Source organism: Hyla sarda, chromosome 5, assembly GCF_029499605.1.
Source record: "Hyla sarda isolate aHylSar1 chromosome 5, aHylSar1.hap1, whole genome shotgun sequence".
Taxonomy (NCBI): domain Eukaryota; kingdom Metazoa; phylum Chordata; class Amphibia; order Anura; family Hylidae; genus Hyla; species Hyla sarda.
The window spans coordinates 112,650,189-112,675,461 of NC_079193.1; the positions used below are offsets into that span (position 1 = coordinate 112,650,189).

General features: G+C 44.0%; 1 protein-coding gene across 2 annotated transcripts in view; it reads right to left on the minus strand.

Annotated features, from left to right (window-relative positions):
* The window catches only part of TCAIM (T cell activation inhibitor, mitochondrial), a 161,819-nt gene that overhangs the window by 110,024 nt on the left and 26,522 nt on the right, over window positions 1–25,273 (minus strand). The window contains exons 2-7 of one of the 2 annotated variants that reach the window (XM_056520119.1): window positions 24,645–24,712; window positions 15,597–15,732; window positions 11,358–11,511; window positions 10,821–11,067; window positions 8,825–8,947; window positions 6,697–6,794 (exon numbers count right to left, since the gene is read on the minus strand). In XM_056520119.1, the coding sequence (XP_056376094.1) occupies window positions 6,697–6,794; window positions 8,825–8,947; window positions 10,821–11,067; window positions 11,358–11,511; window positions 15,597–15,732; window positions 24,645–24,673 (787 nt within the window). In that variant the 5' untranslated portion in view covers window positions 24,674–24,712. The remainder of the gene's footprint in view (window positions 1–6,696; window positions 6,795–8,824; window positions 8,948–10,820; window positions 11,068–11,357; window positions 11,512–15,596; window positions 15,733–24,644; window positions 24,713–25,273) is intronic. The other variant, XM_056520120.1, reaches the window with a different exon arrangement.

Consider the following 25,273-nt stretch of genomic DNA (forward strand, 5'->3'; position numbering starts at 1 on the left):
GTGTGTAATTATTATATGTCTTTATATTATTCTAAATAAAATTTATTTTAGTTTATACATGGTCCATTTTCAAGTGGTTTCTTTTCTTTTTGGTTCCAAAAGTAAAAACATGTCAACTTTATGATGGAAACATAAAGTAGACATATTGTATATGTGAATCAATATATAATTTATTTGGGATATTCATTTTCCTTATAAGCAGAGAGCTTCAACATAAAAAAAAAGCTACATTTTCAGTTTTTTCATCAAATTTTGGAATTTTTCACCAAGAAATGATGCAAGTATCGACAAAATTTTACCTCTAACATAAAGTAGAATATGTCACGAAAAAAGAATCTCGGAATCAGAATGAAAGGTAAAAGCATCCCAGAGTTATTAATGTTAAAAGTGACAGTGGTCAGATGTGCAAAGGGGTTAAAGGGCTTAAGGGGTTAAAGGGGTATTCCAGGAATTTTTTTTATTTGACTATGCTACAGGGGCTGTAAAGTTAGTGTAGTTCATAATATAGTGTCTGTACCTGTGTGTGAAGGTTTTCTCACAATTCTTCTGTGATTTTCACTCCAATATTAATTTTTAACAGCATACAAATTGACTGTTGTCTCATATTTTTCCCAGCTTGCAATGCGGCCGAGACCTGACTCACTAGTCAGCTGATGACAGGGAGCCTGTCTGCTTCAATGGGTGGAGGGATCACTTGGTGGGAGAGGGATCAATCTGCAACTAATGCAACAGCTGTAAGCACCCTGATTGGAAACCACAGGTCTTTAGAATGGATGCAGCTCATTTATGTTTCAATGGGTGGGGTGGCTGATGTGTGGGAGGGAGGAAAATGGAATTGTGGGATTTGTCGTCAAAAAAAGAAAAGTCAAACAGGAAATAACAGTTCACAAAAAGCTAGCCACAGTGTTATGGTAATCTCACAACATGGCCATTTAGCCTCAAGACAAGAGCAGATGCTTCCTAAGCATGTCCATTACTGCCTGCCAGGTACGTACTAAAATCACCTTATGGTGGAGAACCCCTTTAACGATATATTTTTATAGTTCGGACATTTACGCACGCAGCAATACCGCATATGTTTATTTTTATTATGGTTACATATTTTTTTATATGAAATTTGGGAAAAGGGGGGCGATTTAAACTTTTAATAAGGAAGGGGTTAATGGGTATTTTTTTAAACTTTTTATTCAAGTTTTTTTCTTTTTTTACACTTTCCCCTTAGGGGACTTTTAGGAGGAATCATTAATTCCTCATACAGATCAATGTGATGTCATAGAACCACACTGATCTGTGTGCTCTGCGCTCGATAGATAAAGCCTGGTCCTAAGGAGAGGTAAACCCGCCAGCTACCTCAGAAGTGGTTCGCCCTCCACGATCGCTATGGCTATGCACGCCGGAATGCTCTGCAAGTAGCCGATAGAGCTTTATCTGAACTTACGGTGGGTTCCGGGAACACGATGGCTGGATCATTTGGAGCTCTGGAGGTGAAGGGGATTGTGGGGGTGGTGTCTCTTCATGGACATGTTGGAGGGGGGGGGGGGGGGAGCATGGGGGTTGCTGCTTACGGTAGCAAGGCCAAGGGATTCATTCGTGATGGGGACGGGGGAGGGGAGAGAGAGAGAGGCGTGGGACCTCCTGGCCAATGGGAGTGGAGTAGGGCAGCCGGAAGTCCTCTAAAGGGCTGCTGTAGGGGAGAAAGGAGCGTGAAGCGAGTGCAGCCGGATGTGGAACTGGCGGTCTGTGCTGCTGATGCTGGGGCTCCCTGCGTTGGATTAAGCCCGGGCTTTACTTAAGTGAGTACCACTGTCTCTCCACACGTATGCGGCCAACCGGGTCTGTGGATTCTCTTCCTCTCAAGTCGGGTGAGACAGACTCTCCTTTTGTTATTAACAGTTAACTGTGGAAATGTTCCCCGAGTAAGGGATTCAAATACTAAGAGCGACCGTTCTCTCTCCGGACCCATGGTCCCCTTTATAGGTCCCCTTGCAGGCATATTTGGCCCTAAGAATTTAAAGGAGGACTTTGTTAACTTCGCCATCTGCAACAGCTGCAGTCCCTCAGTGTGGCTCCACTTGTGATATTGATTGCTGGATACTGTGGAGGCCCCGGTGAGTGGAATTTGCCCTGAGATACTACTGCTCTTATTTGAAGCCCTCCTTCCAGACTCCGTTCTGATGAAGATGTCCCTCTCTTTTATGTGCTCCATTAGACGTATACTGTGATACTTCAGCCTAAAACTCTATCCTTTATAATAGATTTTTGATCCCTACCGCTCTCTCTCCAATATACAGGATGTATCCTGGATCAACAGCTCAAAATGGACACTAAGCCTCAATAGGGGCCCTCCGACCTCCCCAAAAAATTCTTGTTGATACAAGGACTGTTATGTTATTGCATATCGATCAGTATGAAGTGTATGACTTGGGTCTGGGAGGCGATGCCTGGGTTACAACCCAAATGTATTCACGTTGTATAAATTGGATTGTGGGTCAATCATATCCTGCTGCTTCCTTGCATGGTCCAGGGGAGGGGTATCTCCTTTTTTTTTCTTCTCTCTTTCTTCTCTTAGATTATGTCAACTCTTAAGTTGTTAGTTTGGAATGTGCGGGGAATGTCAGATAAGATAAAGAAATGTGCTATATTCGATTCTATTCAGAGACACCTCCCCGCGATAATTTGCTTAGTCGAAACACATAGATCAAGGGAAGAATATACTTTACGGAGAAGATGGGCTAAGGAAGAATTCCATTCTCAATTATCTACATATTCCTCTGGGGTTTCATTATTTATCCATAGGAAAGGTTACCATTCGAAACCAAAAACGCCAAGATCGATAGATATGGTAGATATATATTTCTTTATGGGATATGGGAAAATAGGCTTATTATTCTGGCCTTTGTCTATATATAATTGGAATTCTGTCTCAACCCCCACGACTGGTTTGTGGGGGAGTTAAAATCATTCTGGGAGATTAATCAAAACTCAGCAAGCCCGCAGATTATATGGGATGCCATGAAGGCATATCTGAGGGGTTTATATATAGGCTGGATTGGGAAAAAAAAGAAAAGAGTATGTCCAGGAGGAAACAAAGTTAAGTAATAGAGTGGCTGTATTAGAAGCTGAGATAAAGGGGAATAATGGATAAGATAAGCTAGTAGAACTTAAGACAGCCCAGGAGGAGTATAAGGAATATCTCTTTAAAAAAGCACAGAATAAACAGTTTTTTTATGGGACAATTTAACTTTTTTGAAAAAGGCAAATCTAATAAGGTATTAGCAAATTTACTTAAGAACCGAGGAGATAATAGTGGCATTGCAGCCCTTAAGAGGGAGGACGGTAAAGTCACTAAAGATGGAGACGAGATTGCCCGAATGACCAACTCCTTTTTCTCTAGCCTTTATACATCTAATAATATAAATAGAGGGGAAGTAGTGAAATTTCTAAAAGGGATAAATATTCCAGGTATAACAATAGAGCTGAGGGACTCGCTGGAGGAACCTTTTACCCTCCAGGAAATAGAGGAGGCACTTGCGTCTATTAAGGGGAATACATCAACTGGAACTAACGGCATGTAATTTCAGATCTATAGGAACTACTCATCCTTTTTACTTCCAAAATTATTGGGGACAATTAATGAATCCTGGAGGGGGGGGTGCCTTACCTAAGTCTATGTACGAGGCTAACATTACTCTGATTAGGAAAAAAGATAAGGACCCCCTGGAATTGAGCTCATATCGTCCCATCTCATTGTTAAATACCGATATAAAAATAATAGCAAAAGTGTTGTCGAGAAGGCTTGGGAAAGTTGTGGAGGTTGTGGTAGGTAAGGAGCAGGGCGGTTTTGTGCCTGGAAGAACCGTTCAAGACAATATCCATCAGGTATACGAGTCGATCCAGGGTGGTTCTGGAGGTCCCCGCTCCATCCTGTCATTGGATGCTACTAAAGCCTTCGACAGGGTGGAGTGGGAATACCTGTGGGAGGTTCTGAGAAGGGTGGGGATAGGCCCAAAATTTTTGAGTTGCATTCAATTATTGTATACAAACCCGGAGGCGAGAGTAGTGGTGGATGGAGCTCCCTCTTATCCATTTAAATTAACTAGAGGTACAAGACAGGGGTGCCCCCTCTCACCTTTATTATTTTTAATGTATATTGAGCCCCTAGCAGCTTTAATAAGGAATACTAATATGTATGAAGGTTTCGGAGTAAATGGAAAAGAAAACAAGATATTACTGATATTTGCAGACGATATACTCCTCTTTGTAACCCATCCGCAAGAAAAAATCCAGTTTATTATGAATGTATACAAAAGAAGATTGCAGCACTCGAGATTCAGGTGGAAAAGTTTAGAGTGGTTTTATTCCATCCAAAATGCGACGTTTCGGTCGCCACATGCGACCATTTTCAAGCATTTTGATGCTTGAAAATGGTCGCATGTGGCGACCGAAACGTCGCATTTTGGATGGAATAAAACCACTCTAAACTTTTCCACCTGAATCTCGAGTGCTGCAATCTTCTTTTGTATACATCTCCAATTGTAGCAGTGACCCGGCTCTCTTGGATTGCGTGCACCTGCATTCATTCATACTGGTAGTGCTGCTCTAGAACCTCTTTGCTACAGTTTATTATGAAGCTATGTGATGAAATGGCTCCATTATCTGGTTTAGAAATAAACTGGAGTAAGTCCATCTTGCTCCCTCTGGATGAAGATCTAGGGGGTATGGATAGTAGATTAAAGGTAATAAAAAATAACGAATCCTTTTCATAAAAATGCCATTCTTTATGTCAGAAAGGATGGCCATAATTAAGATGGTGATTCTTCCTCAGATTTTGTTCTTCCTTGGCTCCTCTCCAATGTGGATTGTGAATTCCTGGTTTCAAAAATTAGAAGTAATGTTAGGCAAATTTATATGGGGCAGAAAAAGGGTCCGATTAAAGTATAGATATTTTGAGGCGCCGCGTGATGGGGGAGGAATGGGGCTGCCCAATTTCCTTATCTGTTACCTGGCGACGCAATCAGTTAGAATTATAAATTGGAAAGAATCCGGATATTTGAATATGGTGGTGAAAGGGGAAAAAAAGATAATATATATGAGGTGTTGGAACTAGAGGATTATGTAGAGGATCAATGGGATAATAGTATTTTGATGACTAAATTTAAAAAAAGTGTGGAATAAGTTAAGAAAAATGTTGCACATAGATCACAATATGGGATTCACGCCTTTATGGGGGAACGAAAAACTAAAGGAACTTGTGCATTAAGAGTCAAGCTTCTGGGACAGTAAGGGTATAACAAAGATGGATCATATGTTTGATAAAGGGCAATTACTTTCATTTAATTATCTAAAAATGTTGAATGATGTAGAAGATAGAGATTGGTTGTATTATTGGCAGACTAGGCACGCAGTGTATAACACAGTAGATAAGGAGGTCTACTATTCACTGAGTCATAAGGTAATAGAGGTAATGACACAAATAGAATACCTGAAGAGAAATGGGATATCTATTATATATAAAAGTCTGAACATCATAATGGGAATAGAGAGAGAGTGGATAGGATAAAGACAAAGAAAAATTGGTCTGACACGGTGGGGCATATATCAGAGGAAAGTTGGGAAACTATAACTCAGAATATTGGTAAGGTATCTTGTAGTATGGAACATAAAATGGTACAATTTAAGATAGTTCACATGGTTCACTATTCCGCACTCCACTTATATAGGATGGGGGTGAGAGAATCAGCACAATGTGTGAAGTGTGGGGGGGGAAAGAAGCGGATTACCGTATATTCATAGCCTATGGCTATGTAGTAAAATCTCTGGATTCTGAGAATCTGTAATTTGTGAGATCGAGAATAAAATCCCGGTGGAGGTGCCTCGTACAATAGAATTTAATATACTTGGCGCTATAGAAAATATGGGTAAATATGAGTATATTTATAGGGCCCTTTTCTTTGCACGACTGGTGATTTTAAGTAACTGGATATTTTCTGAGGGGCCAAGGATAGAAGAGTGGAAAGATGGGCTAAGTAATATGAAGGATAGGGAGTTTAGATGGATCAGGAGTAAGAGAGGAAGAAGAGAGTGGAACAAGATCTGGAGATTTTGGTAAAAATAATTTCTCCCTTTTTTATTTTTTTATTCTATTTTATTTTTTTCTCTGCCCTGGACCAGGGTGTTGGGTGGGGAGGGAGGGGGGATAAGCAAATGTCTATATTGTACATGGTGATATTGTATTCGCATTGACTTTTTGAATGATGCTGTATTTATGGTTGGTCACTGTTGAATACAATTTATTGTAACCATTTTATATCTATTTAAAAATTAAAACAAAAGGATTAAAATAAAAAATGTGACATTGGTCAGGTGTGCAAAAATGCTCTGGTCCTTAAGTTGAAAATGGGCTTGGTATTTAAGGGGTTAAAAGTCAGAATCGGGATACCAGAGTGTAACTAGTTTAAGTTGGATTTTATAGCACCCTTAGCTGTACCTTTTTTTTTTTTTTTTTTTTTTTTTTTTATCCTGGGGACTTTACCATGTATAAGCTTGATCTCTTCTACAATACTTTCAAAACTATTACATTGTAAATTTATTTATGAAATAGTATTATAATTACAGCCTAAAGTATTCATAAATTTTTTTATGGGTAATAAAAATTCATGTCATATTTTCAGGAGGCAGATTGGTGAAGGTATTTACCTTTTGCCATCTTCAAAGACTCACAATCATGTTTGATAAGACGACCTAAACTGTGCAGTTGGCTACAGCGATGAGCGATACCCCAGCTTCTCTGCCATCTGGTTAATGAGAAAAAAGCTTTTTTTCAAAAAGTATACTTTTGGCTTCCTATGAATCTTGCTATACTGTCTGTGCATTTTTGATAAAGGCAGTGAAGACTGTTTGAATGATAACCTCTGCACAGCACTGTGGCCATTTTATGTGAAAAAGGGCATTTAAAGGGGTATTCCAGGCAAAACCTTTTTTTATATATCAACTGGCTCCGGAAAGTTAAACAGATTTGTAAATTACTTCTATTAAAAAATCTTAATCTTTCAAATAGTTATTAGCTTCTGAAGTTTTCTGTCTAACTGCTCAATGATGATGTCACGTCACGGGAGCTGTGCATGATGGGAGAATATCCCCATAGGAACTGCACAACTCCTGGGACGTGAGTCATCAGAGAGCAGTTAGACAGAAAACAACTCAACTTCAGAAGCTAATAACTATTGGAAGGATTAAGATTTTTTAATAGAAGTAATTTACAAATCTGTTTAACTTTCCGGAGCCAGATGATATATATAACAAAGTTTTGACCTGGAATACCCCTTTAAGTCTCCACAGACACCAGAGTCTGGATGTGACTCTTAAATATCTCCTATTGCTACTCCCATTTGGTACGGATAGCAAGGTTATTAGAAAAACATGGTGGTATTCTTCCAAAAAACAGCACTAGACCTGTTTATATGTTCTTTCTGGTATTGCAACTAAGGGTGCATTCACATGATGATTTCTCCATCCGACTTGAGTACATGATTTTATCGGATCCATTGACCTCCATTAAAAAATTGGATCCATTACACACATCCGATTTGATCCACATCCGATTTCACACAATTTTTGTTCGGGTCTGAAATCATGGTCAAACCAGATTTCAGACCCGAACAAAAATCATGTGAAATCAGATGCGGATCAAATCGGATGTGTGTAATGGATACGATTTTTTTATGTAGGTCAATGGATCCGAGTTTATATATGATTTTATCCGTTATAAAAAAAAGTTATAAAATCGTGTTCTCAAGTTGGATGGAGAAATCGTGATGTGAACGCAGCCTTAGTTCCACTAAGGTCAATAGGCTAAGCAGCAATACTACACACAACCTGTGGATGGGTGTGGCACTAATTCTAACAAAAAGAATAACAACAAAAAAAAGCCATTTATTTTTTTAAACTGTACAAGCTTTTAAGCTATTTTACAGAAAAATATTACATACAGCAGTGGATATCCATAAAATATATTAAACCTTTTTTTTTTTTTTTTTCCAATAGACTGAATACTTTATGGGAGTCTAGTGTGGTGCTGGATGTACAATTTTTCTGTGGTAGTCAGGGGATTTAAGGAGTAGTAAGCTGACCTTAAATGTTTCTCTGCCACTTACAAACATATACTTCATTAAAGCTGTCGCTTGGTCAGTCTAGTACCCATACAGACAGCACTCCAACACGTAAGATGGCTGCAGATTGGAGAGGCAAATGACCATACACATCACTGAGCTTCCCGCGGCAGATGGAGGGGCATATAATGATAAACTGCTCAACTGCATCTGTGCTTCCTTTCCTGTGGGCATTGTGCTACTATGATGCAGGGTGAGTAAATGTATGGTCATTTTGCTCCACCATGTACAGCCATGCTATGGACGGGAGGGCTGTCCAGACCTGATACTAGGCTGGATAGGTGATAATTGCTAGAGGTGTGGTTATCTATTGCATATTGCACTGATTACCTAGTCAGTGCAATAGACTATGAACAGAGAGCAGTTGGACGCTTGCCCAACCACAGCTCCATTTAAACTTATCTCAGCCATAGTGTTGAAGGTGGGGTGGAATGACCATTGCACCCATCTAGAAGAAATCACCTATGCAGTAGACAGGTATTAATTGCTGATAATTGGAATTCCCCTTTAAAACCAAAACAAGCAATATTCATTTGCAATTTTAGCTATTATGCTGTATATTTAAAGCATAATATGTCTAAATAAACAACCTGTTATCTTCTTAAATTTCCATACAAACATGGCTTACTAGGTTTTAGAGGCCTGTACTAATTTACCGGACATTCGAAAGTTGCAGCTCATCAGATAGCTCTTTTTTCAAGCGTTCCAATTCTTCTCTTAGAGGAATACTATTGTTCAGCTTCTTCTGTGCCACCTTATGGTTACTTTGTATCCAGGAACTATTAAACAAAATACAAACCACTAAAGGAATCTCTATACTCTCAAGACATTGGGGACTATTGGGTTCATCTAAACCTGTGGAGTGCAGATGAAGGGTGGTGCAGTTGTCCAAAGCAACATGACTGATATTATATGCCCGCCCCTAAGACAAATATGCTAATTTCTTCGCTCCCACGTCACTTGGACATGAAAGCCTACTGGCATCTGCATGTACCAGCAGGCTGTTCAAGCACCAGCAGGCTGTCATGTCTTAGTGACGTGAAAGTAAAGAAATTAGCATATTCAATACAGGGGTTGGCAGATTGAAGCATATTGAGTAGACAGGGAAGCTCCCCTATATTGCGCAAAGAAGCACAATAGCAATATGGGATTAAATAGCCAGAACTTTGTCACTACAGGACGAATTTAAGTAAGTAAGCCCTTATTGTAATGCTGTTCACTCACACTATAACCCAATAAGGGGGCGGGGAGGAGGGAGCCAAGTCCATGGCCAGGAAACACATGCAGATGTGCTATAGAATCGCTACTGTGGAATGTTTCTCTGTACGTGCATATACTAAAAAATGGCTCTGTAATAGATACTTTGCCCCTGGATGCAAAATAACATTTCATAGATTTAACACACATACAAAATAACACATTGTATTTTTAAGGGTAAGATGCCTGATCGCGGATACATGCCAGATGACTGACGATGCGGGGTGGAGGCTTGTGAGATCACGGCCACGCCCCCTCAATGCAAGTGTATGGGAGGGGGTGTGACAGAAACCATGCCCCCTCCCATAGACTTGCATTGAGGGGGCGTGGCCGTGACATCACGAGTCTCCGGCGATGCACCCAACGTTCTAAAGGAACGCAAGGTGCAGCAGGGAGATTGCGGGGGTCCCCTGCGATCAGACCTCTTATTCCCTATCCTTTGGATAGGGGATAATATGTATAAGGGCAGTGTACCCCTGTAACTTCTTTACCCTAGGAACCTACCCCAACACGTATTCAATTTTGCCAGTTTATTTTTAGTACCATGAGCACTCAAAAATTTGTATGTTCTTATTTTTACCACCAAGTTTTGCCAAGCCTTAAAATCAGGGATTTTGTCAGAGAGCCAAATTCTTAATATAATAATTTTAGCACAAATAAATAATTTAGGGATTAGCCCTCCAAGATTTTTTTTTACCAATGCAGTCTCCAAGTATCACCTGTATAGCAGGTATATAGAGAGTGAAGGAGCATCTATTAATAAGCCTTTAGATTGTAACAAATCAAAATTTTAGTCCAAAAAGATTGTACCCTACCACAGTCCCATATTATGTGACCCATATCTGCCGCATCTCGGCAATTTGCATCTGCTCTATATTTCCAGTTACAAAGTTCTCTAGGGGAAAGAAACTTAAACTGGGTCAATTTAAAGTTAGCATTGAACGAAAGGTACCTCCCATTTCAAAAAATAGATTCCCATTGTGCCATATTGATCTGGGTGCCCTCCTTATCCCACCTACTTTTAATTATTGGCATTCTTTTTTTTCCCTATTTCTTAGTAGTTGACATATTTTAAGCATACTTTTTTCCTCTTTCCCTCTTTTTTAACATATTTTTAGATAGCAAATGATATTAACATACAGTTGAATTTTTGCAATGATTCTCATGGGGCTTTCTAACCTATCTTTGTTAAATAGTACACGCTACAGTGACAACAATAATATATTTTTGCACTGCAGTAACACAGTATTTAGCTGGTCATCACACTTACAAAAAATATCAAAGCCAGAGACTCAGTGATAAGACTTTTCCTCCGGCTGCCCTCCAATATTACGGATGTTTACAAGGCAGCTTCCCTCATCACAATACTAAACTACTGATTTGGACGCTACTTACATAATGGTTATTTCCGCTTTCTGTGCTTGCTCCAGCTCCTCCTCAGGGTCCTTGTATCCAGTGAATGAGTAAAAAGTCTTGTCCCATTTTATGGGTCTGTAGAATGATGATGTGGCTGTTTTTGTAGATCCCACACTATCTGTTGCGCTTCGCACATGGTCAGTGGACATGCTGCAGGAATTCAGAATGCCCAGGACTGTACTCAGAAGGTCCCTGGATTCTAAAGTAAAGCTAACTGTTCGAAAACCTGAAATGCAAATATCACACAGAAAATAACGTAATGTGGTAAGAAAATGTCCAACCTCTAAATATCAATACATAATACCAATATTCCTGGTTTTACAATTTCTTATATTAATCCATCCATGGTAAAAAAAAAAAAAAAGCTGAGGCATGTATGCTTTACATTTTTCATTTTAGAGGTAACTATTATACTTATTACATCACAACTGTTGAAGAAGTAGAGCTGTACAATAGGCCACATGTCATACAATTTGCCTCAGATATTTCAACCCAATTCACTAGCAAAGCATATACCTGGGTCCCTTGTTGATTCTTGGTCATTCTCAGAGTTCTGTACTGTTTCTCGAACATAAAATGTAAGTTTAGCAGGTTTGTGTGACCGAAGGCCAGGTTTTTGGAGATTTTCCAGATATCCGTTTAACTTCTTTAGGGAGTTTTCATTAACCTCCTACAAAGGACAAATATGAAAAATTTTACATTTAATGTAAACGATGCCCTACTTTGGTTTTGCACTCTTATAAAGGTATCCCCATCTTCTACCTAATATTTTGCTGCTCAGTCACCATAAACACTTAAATTTACCTCTCAAGATCAAATAATGACTTGATGAAAGAAAGGTTTTATTATAGGTTAAGATTAGTATTGCTGGTATAGTCCTGCTGTGTGGCTTGTCATGGGATTCCCGAGTTGCCATATGCACCGTTTACTGGCATCAATCAGTGCCAATATGAATGGAATAATAGAAGTGTCAAGTTTCACTGTGAAATATTTAATCAGCAAATCTTTTCAATTTCATTTCTCATTTCTTTACATTTTTAATTTCTTTCCTCAGACCTTTACACGTGAATATTTTCCTGTTGTTGGAATAAGTAGATTTTTATGCTTACCGTAAAATCTCTTTCTCGGAGGATCCATTGGGGGACACAGAGACCGTGGTATATCTTGCTGCCACTAGGCAACAAAAAGAAAGTCGGCCCCTCCTGGCAGGATATACCCGCCTACAGGCTCTGAGGTAATCAATTTAGTCCCAAAGCAGTAGGAGAGGACCGACAGGGAAAGAAAAAACAGCAACTGTCCGAGGGAACCACAGACAAAAACCAACCGAACCAAGCTGTGGACAGACAACTGAACCAAAAACACCAGAACAAATGGGTGGGTGCTGTGTCCCCTAATGGATCCTCCGAGAAAGAGATTTTACAGTAAGCATAAAAATCTACTTTTCTCGGTCGGCTCCATTGGGGGACACAGAGAGCGTGGGACGTACCAAAGCAGTCCCCGTGGTGGGAGAAAACTCAAGCAACTCAGGTGGAAGGCTGGGCCACAGCTGCCTGCAACACCTTACAACCCAAGCCAGTATCAGCAGACGCAAAAGTGTGCACCTGGTAAAATTTTGTAAACGTGTGCAAGGACAACCAAGTGGCCGCCTTACAGACTTGCAAGGCAGAAGCCCTATTGCGGAGATCCCAGAAGGCCCTCACAGATCGAGTGGAATGCAATGAGACCTGGAAGGGCGGAGTCTTCCCTTTACAGACTTCCGAGATGGCAGAACGGATCCACCGTGAAATGCTCATCTTCAAGGCAGGAAGTCCCTTAGGAAGACCCTCCGGAAGTACAAAGAAAGAGTGACACTGACGAAAAGATTAAGTGACCAAAAGGTAGGTCCGAACAGCCCGAACCACGTCAAGACAGTGAAGCAAACGCTCCCTGTGATGGGACGGAGCTGGCCAGAACAACAGGAGGACAATATCCTCATTTAGGTGAAAAGAAGAAATCACCTTAGGAAAAAAGGTGGGGATCGGTCAGAAAACAACCTTGCCTTGGTGCAGGACCAAGTAGGGGAACAGCAGGAAAGAGCCGCTATCTCTTAAACTCCCCAAATGGAAGTTACCGCAATGAGAAAGGCCACCTTCCAGGAAAGGACGCGAAGAGGAAAGTCCCAGAGAGCACCTTGTAATGCACTGAGAAAATGATTCAGATCCCACGGGGGAGTAGGGGATCTGTACGGCAGAGCCGCATGAGCTATGCGCCTTGCAGAAAAGTGCGGATGTGAGGATCGGATGCCAGGAGTCCTGCATCTGAGCCAGCCAAACGTCCCGGACAAATGACCTCCCACCCGAAAAGAATTCTTGGGTGGGGGAGTCCCTTCAGGTGGAGAGAGGCTTACAGGTGCCCAACTTGGCTGCAAAGCTGCCTGAGCGGTTATCCTCCTTCCAGGAAGGGCGTGCCTTAAAGTTAGGGACCTTCCTATCCTGTGAGGGTGCCGGCCTGGCTGCCCGAGCAAAAAGACCGAAAGTAGGTTGACTTCCGGCAGGACTTCTTCTGTAGTTCGGTAGTAAGGAGCTCTTACCTCCAAGTAGCCTGGGAGATAATCTCGTTCAGGCGTTTTCCGAAGAGCCAGGTCCCAGATAAAGGAAGTTCTGTGAGAGACTTCTTAAAAGCGTCATCGGCGTCCCAAGCTTTCAGCCACATGGAGCGATGAATCGACACCAGGTTACCTGTGGCAAAAGCTGTACAACAGCCGGACTGTAAGGAAGCAGAGCACGAATAGATTCCAGCAGTGGAGAGTTGAAGTGCAAGATCTGCCAAATCTTCCGAAGGAGCCCAGACAAAATGCCCTAACAGAGCTGGGAGGCCCAAAGAGAAAAGGGCTTCAGTCACCCAAGCAGAACGAAAGCAGGAAGCAAGGATGAACCCACCACTTCAAAGGCGAACTTGGCCAGATTCTCAATCCTCTTGTCCGCCGGATCCTTAAAGGAGGCCGCATCCGCCAATGGTAGAGTAGTTGATTTCGACAGACAGGAAACCAGAGGATCCACACCAGGCGGTGTCATCCATTTTGCAATTGGGCCCTGGGCAAAGGGAAACTGCGCCTGAACCTTCGAAGTCCCTTGGAAGCATTTGTCTGAATGCTTCCATGCGGCTTCCAGCAAAGGACTCAAATTCAGCATGAGATCTGAATATCTTAGGAGAGCGATGGAAGGAAACTTCTGAGGTCCTCTAGGTGAAAGATGTCCCTGATGGCTGACACCAAACTGTCCACCATGTTGGACAAGCTGGTTTGGTCCACTGAATGAGAGGCAGAACCTAATGCCTTATCTTCCAGCTCCCCAGGAGAACGGGAGTGGGTGAAGGCAGCCTTAGATGAAAGCGAGGTGGACCTGGCACGTAGACCTGGCGACCTAGGTCGGCAACCAGGAGAGCGACCCCTAGAGCAGGGAGAAAGAGAGAGAGAGAGAACGAGATAGAGAGAGAACGAGAGAGTCCAGCCTAAGGAGAAGGGGGTGGGGGGGCGCAGCAGAGCCAGATCCAGCCTGGCCCTAATTGGAGGAGATACCGAAGTATTCTGCCAGTTATTAAACACCTGCATCATGCCGGGCTGAGACAACAAGACGAGCAGGGAAGGTAGAGGGACCTGGACTCAAAGTACAACCCCAGGTGCTGTCCGGTGGTGAGAACGGGTTGACAGTGCATAACACCATGCCTGTGCCCCTTCTTCGCATATGGGCGAACAGGTAGTTCCATGCTCCTGAACCCCCACCTAAAAATCTACATACACATCCCTAAACTAAAAAATAAGAAAGTAAAAGACCAGGTCTGAAGAACTCCAGACCTGTGTCTGCCTCCTACGGACACTAAGCTAAAACTGATTAGCTCAGAGCCTGTAGGTGGGGTATATCCTGCCAGGAGGGGCTGACTTTTTTTTTATCGCCTAGTATCAGCCTCCTAGTGGCAGCAAGATATACCACGGTATCTGTGTCCCCCAGTGGAGCCAACCGAGAAATGCTATATGTATCCCTCAATGTAGGTTGGTGAACAAACTTTGTAAAAATGATTATGCCCAAATCTCTGTACTTATTAGAACACACTTCTAACCACGTACCTGTTTTCTTTTTTTGTCAAGTAAAGTTTTCTGTAAACAGGTTCACTAAATTTTCTCCTTTATCTGGCACTGTATGCTGATTTGGATACCAATTATAGTCAGACACCGAGCGATCTTCGGTCAATGAGGCTGATGCCAAGTGGGTGCAGCAGGGAGATCGCTGGGTCCCCCGCGATCAGACATCTTATCCCCTATTCTTTGGATAGGGGATAAGATGTCTAGGGCCGGAGTACACCTTTAAAGTTTTTATTGTTCTATTGAGCAGACTGGGGACAGTAGTCCAATAAGGCATTTCACGGGATAACCCCCTCAAAGAAATATCAGTGACTTGAAGCAATGTTGTAAAAAAAAAAAAAAAAAATTCTTCAAAAGCAACACAAAAAAACTGACGGAATTCTGCAAGCAGTGGAGCCCCAATGTTTTCAATAGGAATTTACTGCTCTTTGCTCACTGCAGATTTTCCAAAACATGTTCATTCTTTGGGTCAAGATTCCACCAGACTGCATTGCCATCTATAAGTCGCCACACGTCCGAGCATTCCCACCGACTATTGTCGTGGTACCTGCTGCAAGAAGACATTCTGTCCGCAGAAAGTCTGCAGTGTAAACGTACCCTTATAATTGCTAATGTATAGTTGTGTATTAAAAACTTACTCTCTCTCTAGGGAACTGTCCAAAGAAATCAGGGTGCACAGCAAAATAGAATGGTCGTAGAGCATGACCAGCATCAGCCCCAGACAATGACCTGGTTTGGACAAGATGAATATAAAGAAGCTTGCCCCAACAAAGCCTGCAAATGTAGATAAGAAATACAGATTATCAGCACTTAAGTGCATCTCTTCAATATATAAATCAGCAGTAAATACAAATAAATATTTCTGATAACAGCTCCCATCAGGAAATTGCAAATGTGCAGGAAAAGGCTATTTGCACAAAACTTTTCAAACACTTGCTAGAAAATTATTAGGAGATCAAGAACAGTATAAGAATGAAACACCACTGACTGCTATCTTATATGTTACAACATCAATATCCAGTTTTGTTTGCTGACAAGGCAAAATTTACCAATTTATCCAAGTAATCAATGGTTTTACAAAAAAAAAAATATATAAAGTTGTTCATCCAGCTCATGCCATAGAACATTATTCTCTGAAATTTTCTTATAAATAAAAACCCAAAACACTAGCTACAAACTGTTACCATAGTGCGATCCAACACGTTTCAGTTACCTGCTATTCCTGCTGCTCCTAGCTTCCTGATCCATAATACACAGGAACCAAGCGTTAGGCCCTATTACATGACCAGAGCCACCCTGTAAGTGAACACCGATCTCACAGATTGGCGCCTGTTTACAGTGTCTATTACATGGCTTGAGTGGCCCTTTTTTGTCATTACGTAGAGAGATAGGCCAATGATGGGTTGGCTGATCAGTGGCCCTGTTACACAGGGCACTTAACCCCTTAAGGACCCAGGGTGTATGGGTATGCCATTGCTCCCTGGTAGGTCAGGATCCAGGGCGTACCTGTACGCCCGTCGGAATTTCAGTCCCTGCCGCACGCTGGGTAGGGACCGGCCAGGGATGAATGCTGATATCTATCAGCAGGCATCCCATACAAAAGCCCAGGGGGGTCCTAAACCCCCCCCCCCATGTCGGCGATCGCCAGGTCAATCGGGTCTCTGATGACCGAGTCCAAGACAGCCCCATTCACCCTTACACAGCAGGAGTGAGGTGGCACAGGTGCCACCTCACGATCACTGTCCTGCTGGGCAGCGATCGGGGGTCTCCTACCTTTCCCTAGTCCGGCGGGGGTCCCCTCAGGAGCAGTGGTGGCGGTCCCGGTGGTGCAGGCGGCAGGATACAGCAGGAGGTGAGGCCTGTTCACCTACTGCTGTTGCTTAGCAACAACTCTCAGTATGCACAGCTAAAGGGCATGCTGGGAGTTTTGGTTTTGCAACAGCTGGAGTTCCAACTACAACTCTCAGCATGCCCTTTGGTAGTCTGTGCATGTTGGGGGGTTGTAGTTCTGCAACAGCTGGAGGCACATTTTTTCTATGAAAAAGTTTGCATCCAGCTGTTGCATAACTACAACTCCCAGCATGCACAGACTACCAAAGGGCATGCTGGGAGTTGTAGCAGTGTGCCTGCAGCTGTTGCAAAACTACAACTCTCAGCATGCCCTTTGACTGTCAATGCATGCTGAGTGTTGCAGTTTTGCAACAGCTGGAGACACATTGGTTGTGAGACAGAGTTTGTCTCCTAACTCAGTGTTTCGCAACCAGTGTGCCTCCAGCTGTTGCAAAAATACAACTTCCAGCATGCACTAAGAGACTATACATGCTGGGAGTTCTAGTTTTGCAACAGCTGGAGGCACACTGGTTGCAAAACACTGAGTTATTTAACACACTCTCAGTGCTGTGCAACCAATGTGTGCTGTTGCATATGTAGCAAAAACAGAACAATCACACTGGCACTACTGTAATATCCCAGCATGTATGGTCTCCCAGCATGTATGGTCTGTCAGTGCATGCTGGGAGTTGTAGTTTTGCAACAGCTGGAGGCTTGCCCCTCCCCATGTGAATGTACAGGCACATTCACACAGGTGGGTTTACAGTGAGTTTTCTGCTGCAAGTTTGAGATGTGGTAAATTTTCCGCCACAGCTCAAACTCCCTGTAAACCCAACCGTGTAAATGTACCCGAAAAACACTACACTACACAAAATAAAAAGTAAAAAACACTACATATACCCCTACACAGCCCCCCCCCCCCAAAAAAAAAAAAAGAAACGGCTTGTACGCCACTGTTTCCGAAACAGAGCCTCCAGCTGTTGAAAAACAACTACTCCCAGTCCAGCCACTGACTGTCAAGGCATCCTGGGAGTTTTGCAACAGCTGGAGACACCCTGTTTGGGAAACACTGTTGTAGGGTATTTTGGTGGCGGATGCAAATCCCCAAAATAGGCCTCAAATGCGCATGGCGCTCTCTCACTTTGGAGCCCTGTCGTATTTCAAGGAAATAGTTTAGGGCCACATATGGGGTATTTCCGTACTCAGGAGAAATTGCGTTACAAATTTTGGGGGGCTTTTCCTCCTTTTACCCATTATGAAAAGGTAAAGTTCGGGTCTACACCAGCATGTTACTGTAAAAAAATATTTATTTTTTACACTAACATGCTGGTGTTGCCCCATACAGGGGCGGACATATCACTTGTTCGGCCGGTTCGGCTGCACAGGGGCCCAGCGTGTTAGGGGGCCCCCCTAGTAGCCCAGGTCACAGCCTGGGCCTCACAGTTTGGGCCCCTGCAGAGCCCCCTGCCAGTACTTCATACTATATGCTGCAGCAACAGGTCCCGGACCTGCCGCTGACAGCAGTAATTTACCTTTAAACCGGCCGGGCGAGACGGACAGGCCAGGGGCTGATGGGAACAGACGTGCCCCGCGCAGGCACGCACGTCTGTTCCAAGCCCCTGACGTCATGTGTCATGGCCTCTGACCCCGGCAGAAGCGACAGGAGCAGCAAACCCTCCCGCCTCACACGGCCGCATCACTGAGCAGATGAGGTGAGGAGAGCGACGGTCGGGTGCAGGGGGGGGGGGGGGCGGGGTCGGGGAGGGGATTGTAATGATGATGAAGAGGACAGGAGGGGTGTTGAAGAGGTTGGTGGTGTAATGATAAGAAGGATTGGGGGTCTGGGAGAGCGTAGTGTTGATAAGGAGGATCAGAAGGGGGGTCAGGGGTGTAGTGATTAGGGGGTTCCATGTTGATGAGAAGGACTGGGGGGGGGGTTTAATAATGATGAGGTGCTTAAGGTATATGAGGTGATGAGGAGACTGAGGATGGAGTGCATGGGGTGTATGGGGGTGATGAGGAGACTGAGGATGGAGTGCATGGGGTGATGAGGAGACTGAGGATGGAGTGCATGGGGTGTATGGGGTGATGAGGAGACTGAGGATGGGGTGTATGGGGTGATGAGGAGACTGAGGATGGAGTGCATGGGGTGTATGGGGGTGATGAGAAGACTGAGGATGGAATGCATGGGGTGTATGGGGTGATGAGGAGACTGAGGATGGAGTGCATGGGGTGTATGGGGGTGATGAGAAGACTGAGGATGGAGTGCATGGGGTGTATGGGGTGATGAGGAGACTGAGGATGGAGTGCATGGGGTGTATGGGGTGATGAGGAGACTGAGGATGGAATGCATGGGGTGTATGGGGGTGATGAGAAGACTAAGGATGGAATGCATGGGGTGTATGGGGTGATGAGGAGACTGAGGATGGAGTGCATGGGGTGATGAGGAGACTGAGGATGGAGTGCATGGGGTGATGAGGAGACTGAGGATGGAGTGCATGGGGTGATGAGGAGACTGAGGATGGAGTGCATGGGGTGTATGGGGGTGATGAGGAGACTGAGGATGGAGTGCATGGGGTGATGAGGAGACTGAGGATGGAGTGCATGGGGTGATGAGGAGACTGAGGATGGAGTGCATGGGGTGTATGGGGTGATGAGGAGACGGAGGATGGAGTGCATGGGGTGTATGGGGGTGATGAGAAGACTGAGGATGGAGTGCATGGGGTGATGAGGAGACTGAGGATGGAGTGCATGGGGTGTATGGGGGTGATGAGAAGACTGAGGATGGAATGCATGGGGTGTATGGGGTGATGAGGAAACTGAGGATGGAGTGCATGGGGTGTATGGGGTGATGAGGAGACTGAGGATGGAGTGCATGGGGTGTATGGGGTGATGAGGAGACTGAGGATGGAGTGCATGGGGTGTATGGGGGTGATGAGAAGACTGAGGATGGAGTGCATGGGGTGTATGGGGTGATGAGGAGACTGAGGATGGAGTGCATGGGGTGTATGGGGGTGATGAGAAGACTGAGGATGGAGTGCATGGGGTGTATGGGGTGATGAGGAGACTGAGGATGGAGTGCATGGGGTGATGAGGAGACTGAGGATGGAGTGCATGGGGTGTATGGGGTGATGAGAAGACTGAGGATGGAGTGCATGGGGTGTATGGGGTGATGAGGAGACTGAGGATGGGGTGCATGGGGTGATGAGGAGACTGAGGATGGAGTGTATGGGGTGATGAGGAGACTGAGGATGGAGTGCATGGGGTGATGAGGAGACTGAGGATGGAGTGCGTGGGGTGTATGGGGTGATGAGGAGACTGAGGATGGAGTGCGTGGGGTGTATGGGGTGATGAGGAGACTGAGGATGGAGTGCATGGGGTGTATGGGGTGATGAGGAGACTGAGGATGGAGGGCGTGGGGTGTATGGTGTGATGAGGAGACTGAGGATGGAGTGCATGGGGTGATGAGGAGACTGGGGATGGAGTGCATGGGGTGATGAGGAGACTGAGGATGGAGTGCATGGGGTGATGAGGAGACCGAGGATGGAGTGTGTGGGGTGTATGGGGTGATGAGAAGACCGAGGATGGGTTGTGTGGGGTGTATGGGGTGATGAGACTGAGGATGGGGTGCGTGGGGTGTATGGGGGGGATGATTAGACTGAGGATGGGTTGTGTGGGGTGTATGGGGTGAAGAGACTGAGGATGGGGTGCGTGGGGTGTATGGGGGTGATGATTAGACTGAGGATGGATTGTGTGGGGTGTATGGGGGGATGAGACTGAGGATGGGGTGTGTGGGGTGTATGGGGGAGATGAGAAGACTGAGGATGTAGTGCGTGGGGTGTATGGGGTGATTCAGTGGTGTATCGCGGTTGGCAGTATTATATTCAGGGTACAGTGGTTGGCAGTATTATATTGATAGAGTACAGTGGTTGGCAGTATTATATTCAGGGGTACAGTATTTGGCAGTATTATATTTGGGGGTACAGTGGTTGGCAGTATTATATTCAGGGGTACAGTGGCTGGCAGTATTATATTCAGGGGTACAGTGGTTGGCAGTATTCAGGGGGTACAGTGGTTGGCAGTATTATATTCAGGGGGTACAGTATTTGGCAAGGTTATAATGATTATTATCATCATACAGAGGATGAGGATCTACTGACAAATTAAGGAACCAATGATGTCCAGGTGTCAGACTCTGCAGAGAAGATGGAAGAAATCCTGGTGTCTGGACCAGATGAAGAAGAAAAGTAAAGACAACAGAGAAGACGTCACTCAGGTCAGTGATATCATTGTGTATTTTCCTAACTGTCCCATCAGAGCTGTAGTCACTGATATCATTGTGTAGTCTCCTGACTGTCCCATCAGCTGTAGTCACTTCAGACATGATGGGAGTTGCAGCTTTCCAACATCTGGGGAGCCACTTGAACCAAGGTGATTGGTGGGGGTCCCATGAGTCAGACCCCGACCATAAAAATGGGCTGTTTATTTTAAAATGCCTGGGCCTATTTTTTGTCCCAGTCTGGCCCTGCCTGTAAGTCACTTCTATCACTAAGGATAAGAAGCCAAGGAACCAGGGGGTGCCAAGGGGTGTCGTGCTAAGTCCAGGGGTGCGAATGTAAAGGGGAGCACTGCCCTCTGCCTCCCAGCTAGATACGGGTCAGGCTGACCTGGGGGAGTACTCACGGGGCCTGGGCCGCACACTGAGAGGGACAGGGGCCATCCGGAGCCCACCAGGTGGGCCGTTCCATCCACCTGTGGTGGACAAGGCAAGTGGCGACACTACACATGCGGGGTAAGTGGAGGCCCCCCGGTGGGGTCTATGTACATGAGGGGGCACAGTGCTGGGGGGGGGCCCAGGCATATTCTTTGCACAGGGGCCCTCTGCTGTCTGTGTCCGCCCCTGGCCCCATACTTAAAATTTTCACAAGCGGTAAAAGGAAAAAAAGACGCCCAAAATTTGTAACGCAATTTCTCCTGAGTACGGAAATACCCTATATGTGGGTGTAAAGTGATCTGCGGGCGCACAACAAAGCTCAGGAGTGAGAGAGCACTATGTACATTTGAGGTCTGAATTGGTGATTTGCACAGGGGTGTCTGATTTTACAGCGGCTCTTACAAACGCAAAAAAAAATAAAAATACTGACATGTGACCCCATTTTGCAAACTACACCCCTCAAGGAATGTAACAAGGGGTATAGTGAGCCTTAACACCCCAAGGGTGTTTGACGAATTTTCCTTAAAGTTGGATGTGAAAATGAAAAAATTTTCACTAAAATGCTGCTGTTACCCTAAATTATTCATTTTCACAAGGGAGAATAGGAAAAGCACCAAAAATGTGTAACCCCATCTCTTATGAGTAAGAACATACTCCATATGTGAATGTAAAGTGCTCTGCGGGCGCACTAAAATGCCTAGAAGAGAAGGAACACCATTGGGATTTTGGAGAGAGAATGTGTCCGAAATTGAAGACCATGTGTATTTACAAAGCCCCCATAGTGCCAGAACATGGGGTCACATGTGTGTGTGTGTGTGTGTGTGTGTGTGTGTGTGTGTGTGTGTGTGGGGGGGGGGGGGGGGTCCACTGTTCTAGCACCAGGGGGGGGGGCTTTGTAAACACACATTGCCCCCGACTTCTATTACAATCAAATTCTCTCTCCAAAAGTTCAATGGTGCTCCTTCTCTTCTGAGCATTGTAGTTCGCCCGCAGAGCACTTTACATCCACATATGGGGTATTTCCATAATCAGAAGCAATTGGGTTACAAATTTATGGAGGATTTTTCTCCTATTACCCCTTGTGAAAATGAAAAATTTGGAGTAACACCAGCATTTTAGTGGAAAAAAAATCAAATTTTTCATTTTAATATTCAGGGACTCCATAGTGACAGGGACTGTTTCCCAGGACTGGCGCATGGCAAATGTGGTGCCAATATTTAAGAAGGGGTCAAAAGGTGACCCCGGGAATTATAGACCTGTTAGTTTAAACTCGGTTGTATGTAAATTGTTTGAGGGTTTCCTAAGAGATGCTATTTTGGAGTATCTTGATAAATATAAATGTATGACCCCGTATCAGCATGGATTTATGAGGGATCGGTCCTGTCAAACTAACCTGATCAGCTTTTACGAGGAGGTGAGCTCCAGACTGGACCAGGGGCAATCGCTGGATGTCGTATATCTGGATTTTTCCAAAGCATTTGATATGGTTCCACATAAAAGGTTGGTGCATAAAATGAGAAGGATTGGGCTGGGGGAGAATGTGTGCAAGTGGGTAAGTAACTGGCTCAATGATAGGAAACAGAGGGTGGTTATTAATGGTACTTATTCTGATTGGGTGACTGTTACTAGTGGGGTACCACAGGGGTCCGTCTTGGGTCCTGTCCTATTTAATATATTCATTAATGACCGTGCAGAGGGGTTGAATAGTTAAGTAGCAATCTTTGCAGAGGACACTAAACTCTGTAAAGCGGTAAACACTATAGAGGACAGTGCACTGTTACAAATGGATCTGGATAGGTTGGAGGTTTGGGCTGGGAAGTGGCAGATGAGGTTCAACACTGATAAATGTAAGGTAATGCACATGGGGAAGAAAAATCCAGGGTTGGGATTATGTATTAAATGGGAGAACACTTGGGACGACTGACATGGAAAAGGACTTAGGAGTCTTAGTTAACAGTAAATTTAGCTGTAGTGACCAGTGTCGGGCAGCTGCTGCCAAGGCTAATAAAATCATGGAGTGCATCAATAGGGACATAGATGCCCACGACAAGGAAATAATTCTACCGCTGTACAAATCACTAGTCAGACCACACATAGAATACTGTGTACAGTACTGGGCACCAGTGTACAAGAAAGATATAGTGGAGCTGGAGAGGGTTCAAAAACGGGCAACCAGAGTAATACGGGGAATGGGAGGACTATAGTACCCAGAAAGATTATCAGAATTATGGTTATTTAGTTTAGAAAAAAGAAGGCTTAGGGGCGACCTAATAACTATGTATAAATATATCAGGGGGCAGTACAGAGATCTCTCCCATGATCTATGTATACCCAGGACTGTATCAATAACAAGGGGGCATCCTCTACGTCTAGAGGAAAGAAGGTTTCTACACCAGCACAGATGGGGGTTCTTTACTGTAAGAGCAGTGAGACTGTGGATTTCTCTCCCGGAGGAAGGGTTCATGGTGAACTCTGTAATAGAGTTCAAAAAGGGGCTGGATGTATTTTTGGAGAGTAATAACATGCTGGTTATGTATACTAGATTTATAGGGACAGAACGTTGATCCAGGGATTTATTCTGACTGCCATATTTGGAGTCGGGAAGGAATTTTTACCTCTAGTATGAGGGTTTTTTGCCTTCCTCTGGATCAACTCAACTAAATAGGTACTTATTAGGGTTATAGGTTGAACTTGATGGACTCTGGTCTTTTTTCACCCTTATGAACTATGTTACTATGTTACTGGAGCCCTGTTTGCACTCAATCTACCGATTAGACACTTACTGAAGCTGCTCCTACACGCAGCGCTAGCAGCTGTTAGTCATAATAGTCAGTTGGACTGAGACATGCTACTGCTTCAGTGCTGTGTGTAAGAGCAGACTTAAGCTGGTTATACATATAAGCTAACTGTCAGATAAATGCTCATTCAGCTGACAGCTATGTCTCCATATGTCTCTTCTATGTAAATAAGCTTCTTGGTGCACTGCTTTGCATGCCCGCATCTTCCCAGTGATACATCACCTCTTTATAAATATTCATATTACTTTTGAACAGCACGTAGCCGATACAGAAGGATCTGTAATATCACAAATGTGCCACATTTTAAGATAAGGTAGTATGAAATCTTAATGATTCCGGCTTACCTTTTTGTAGCTCTGCAGCAGGCAAACATGTCAATTTTGGCGTGAAACACTGCAAAAATCAAGAGATCCTGGAAAAAAAATTAGAATTATAAGGGTCCATGCACACTACAAAATATCTGCCATGAGACTGTTCAATGTCTTGAATAGGATTTTGCTGCACTGTGCACACAGCAGAATTTCTGCCTCAGAAATGTTTCATTTCGACAAATCAATGATGTTCACTCTTTTAGCCATGTTCACACAACTAAATAAAATTCCACATGGATTACAATAGTATTCTGCTGCACTGTGCACATGACGGAATTTTCAAGGCAGAACCATCTTCCCAATTCCGGCATCTGCATAAAAAATAGACATGACTATTCTTTCTGCGGTTTCTGCTAGGTAATGTATTGGCGTCTAAGGAGACAGCACATTTCAGAGAAGTTCTAGAGCAGCCATGTTCAGCAGACACCTGCTGTCTGCGGAATGTCTATCCGGAAATTTTCTGGATTGACAATCTGCCATGTGAACATAGCCTGAATTGCTTTGCCGTCAATGAGGACAGATTGTGTTTTAACAGTCATTAGCTCCGATTCATTCCTGCACACGGAATCTCTGCCCCACAGAAATTTATTTTGTGTGTATGA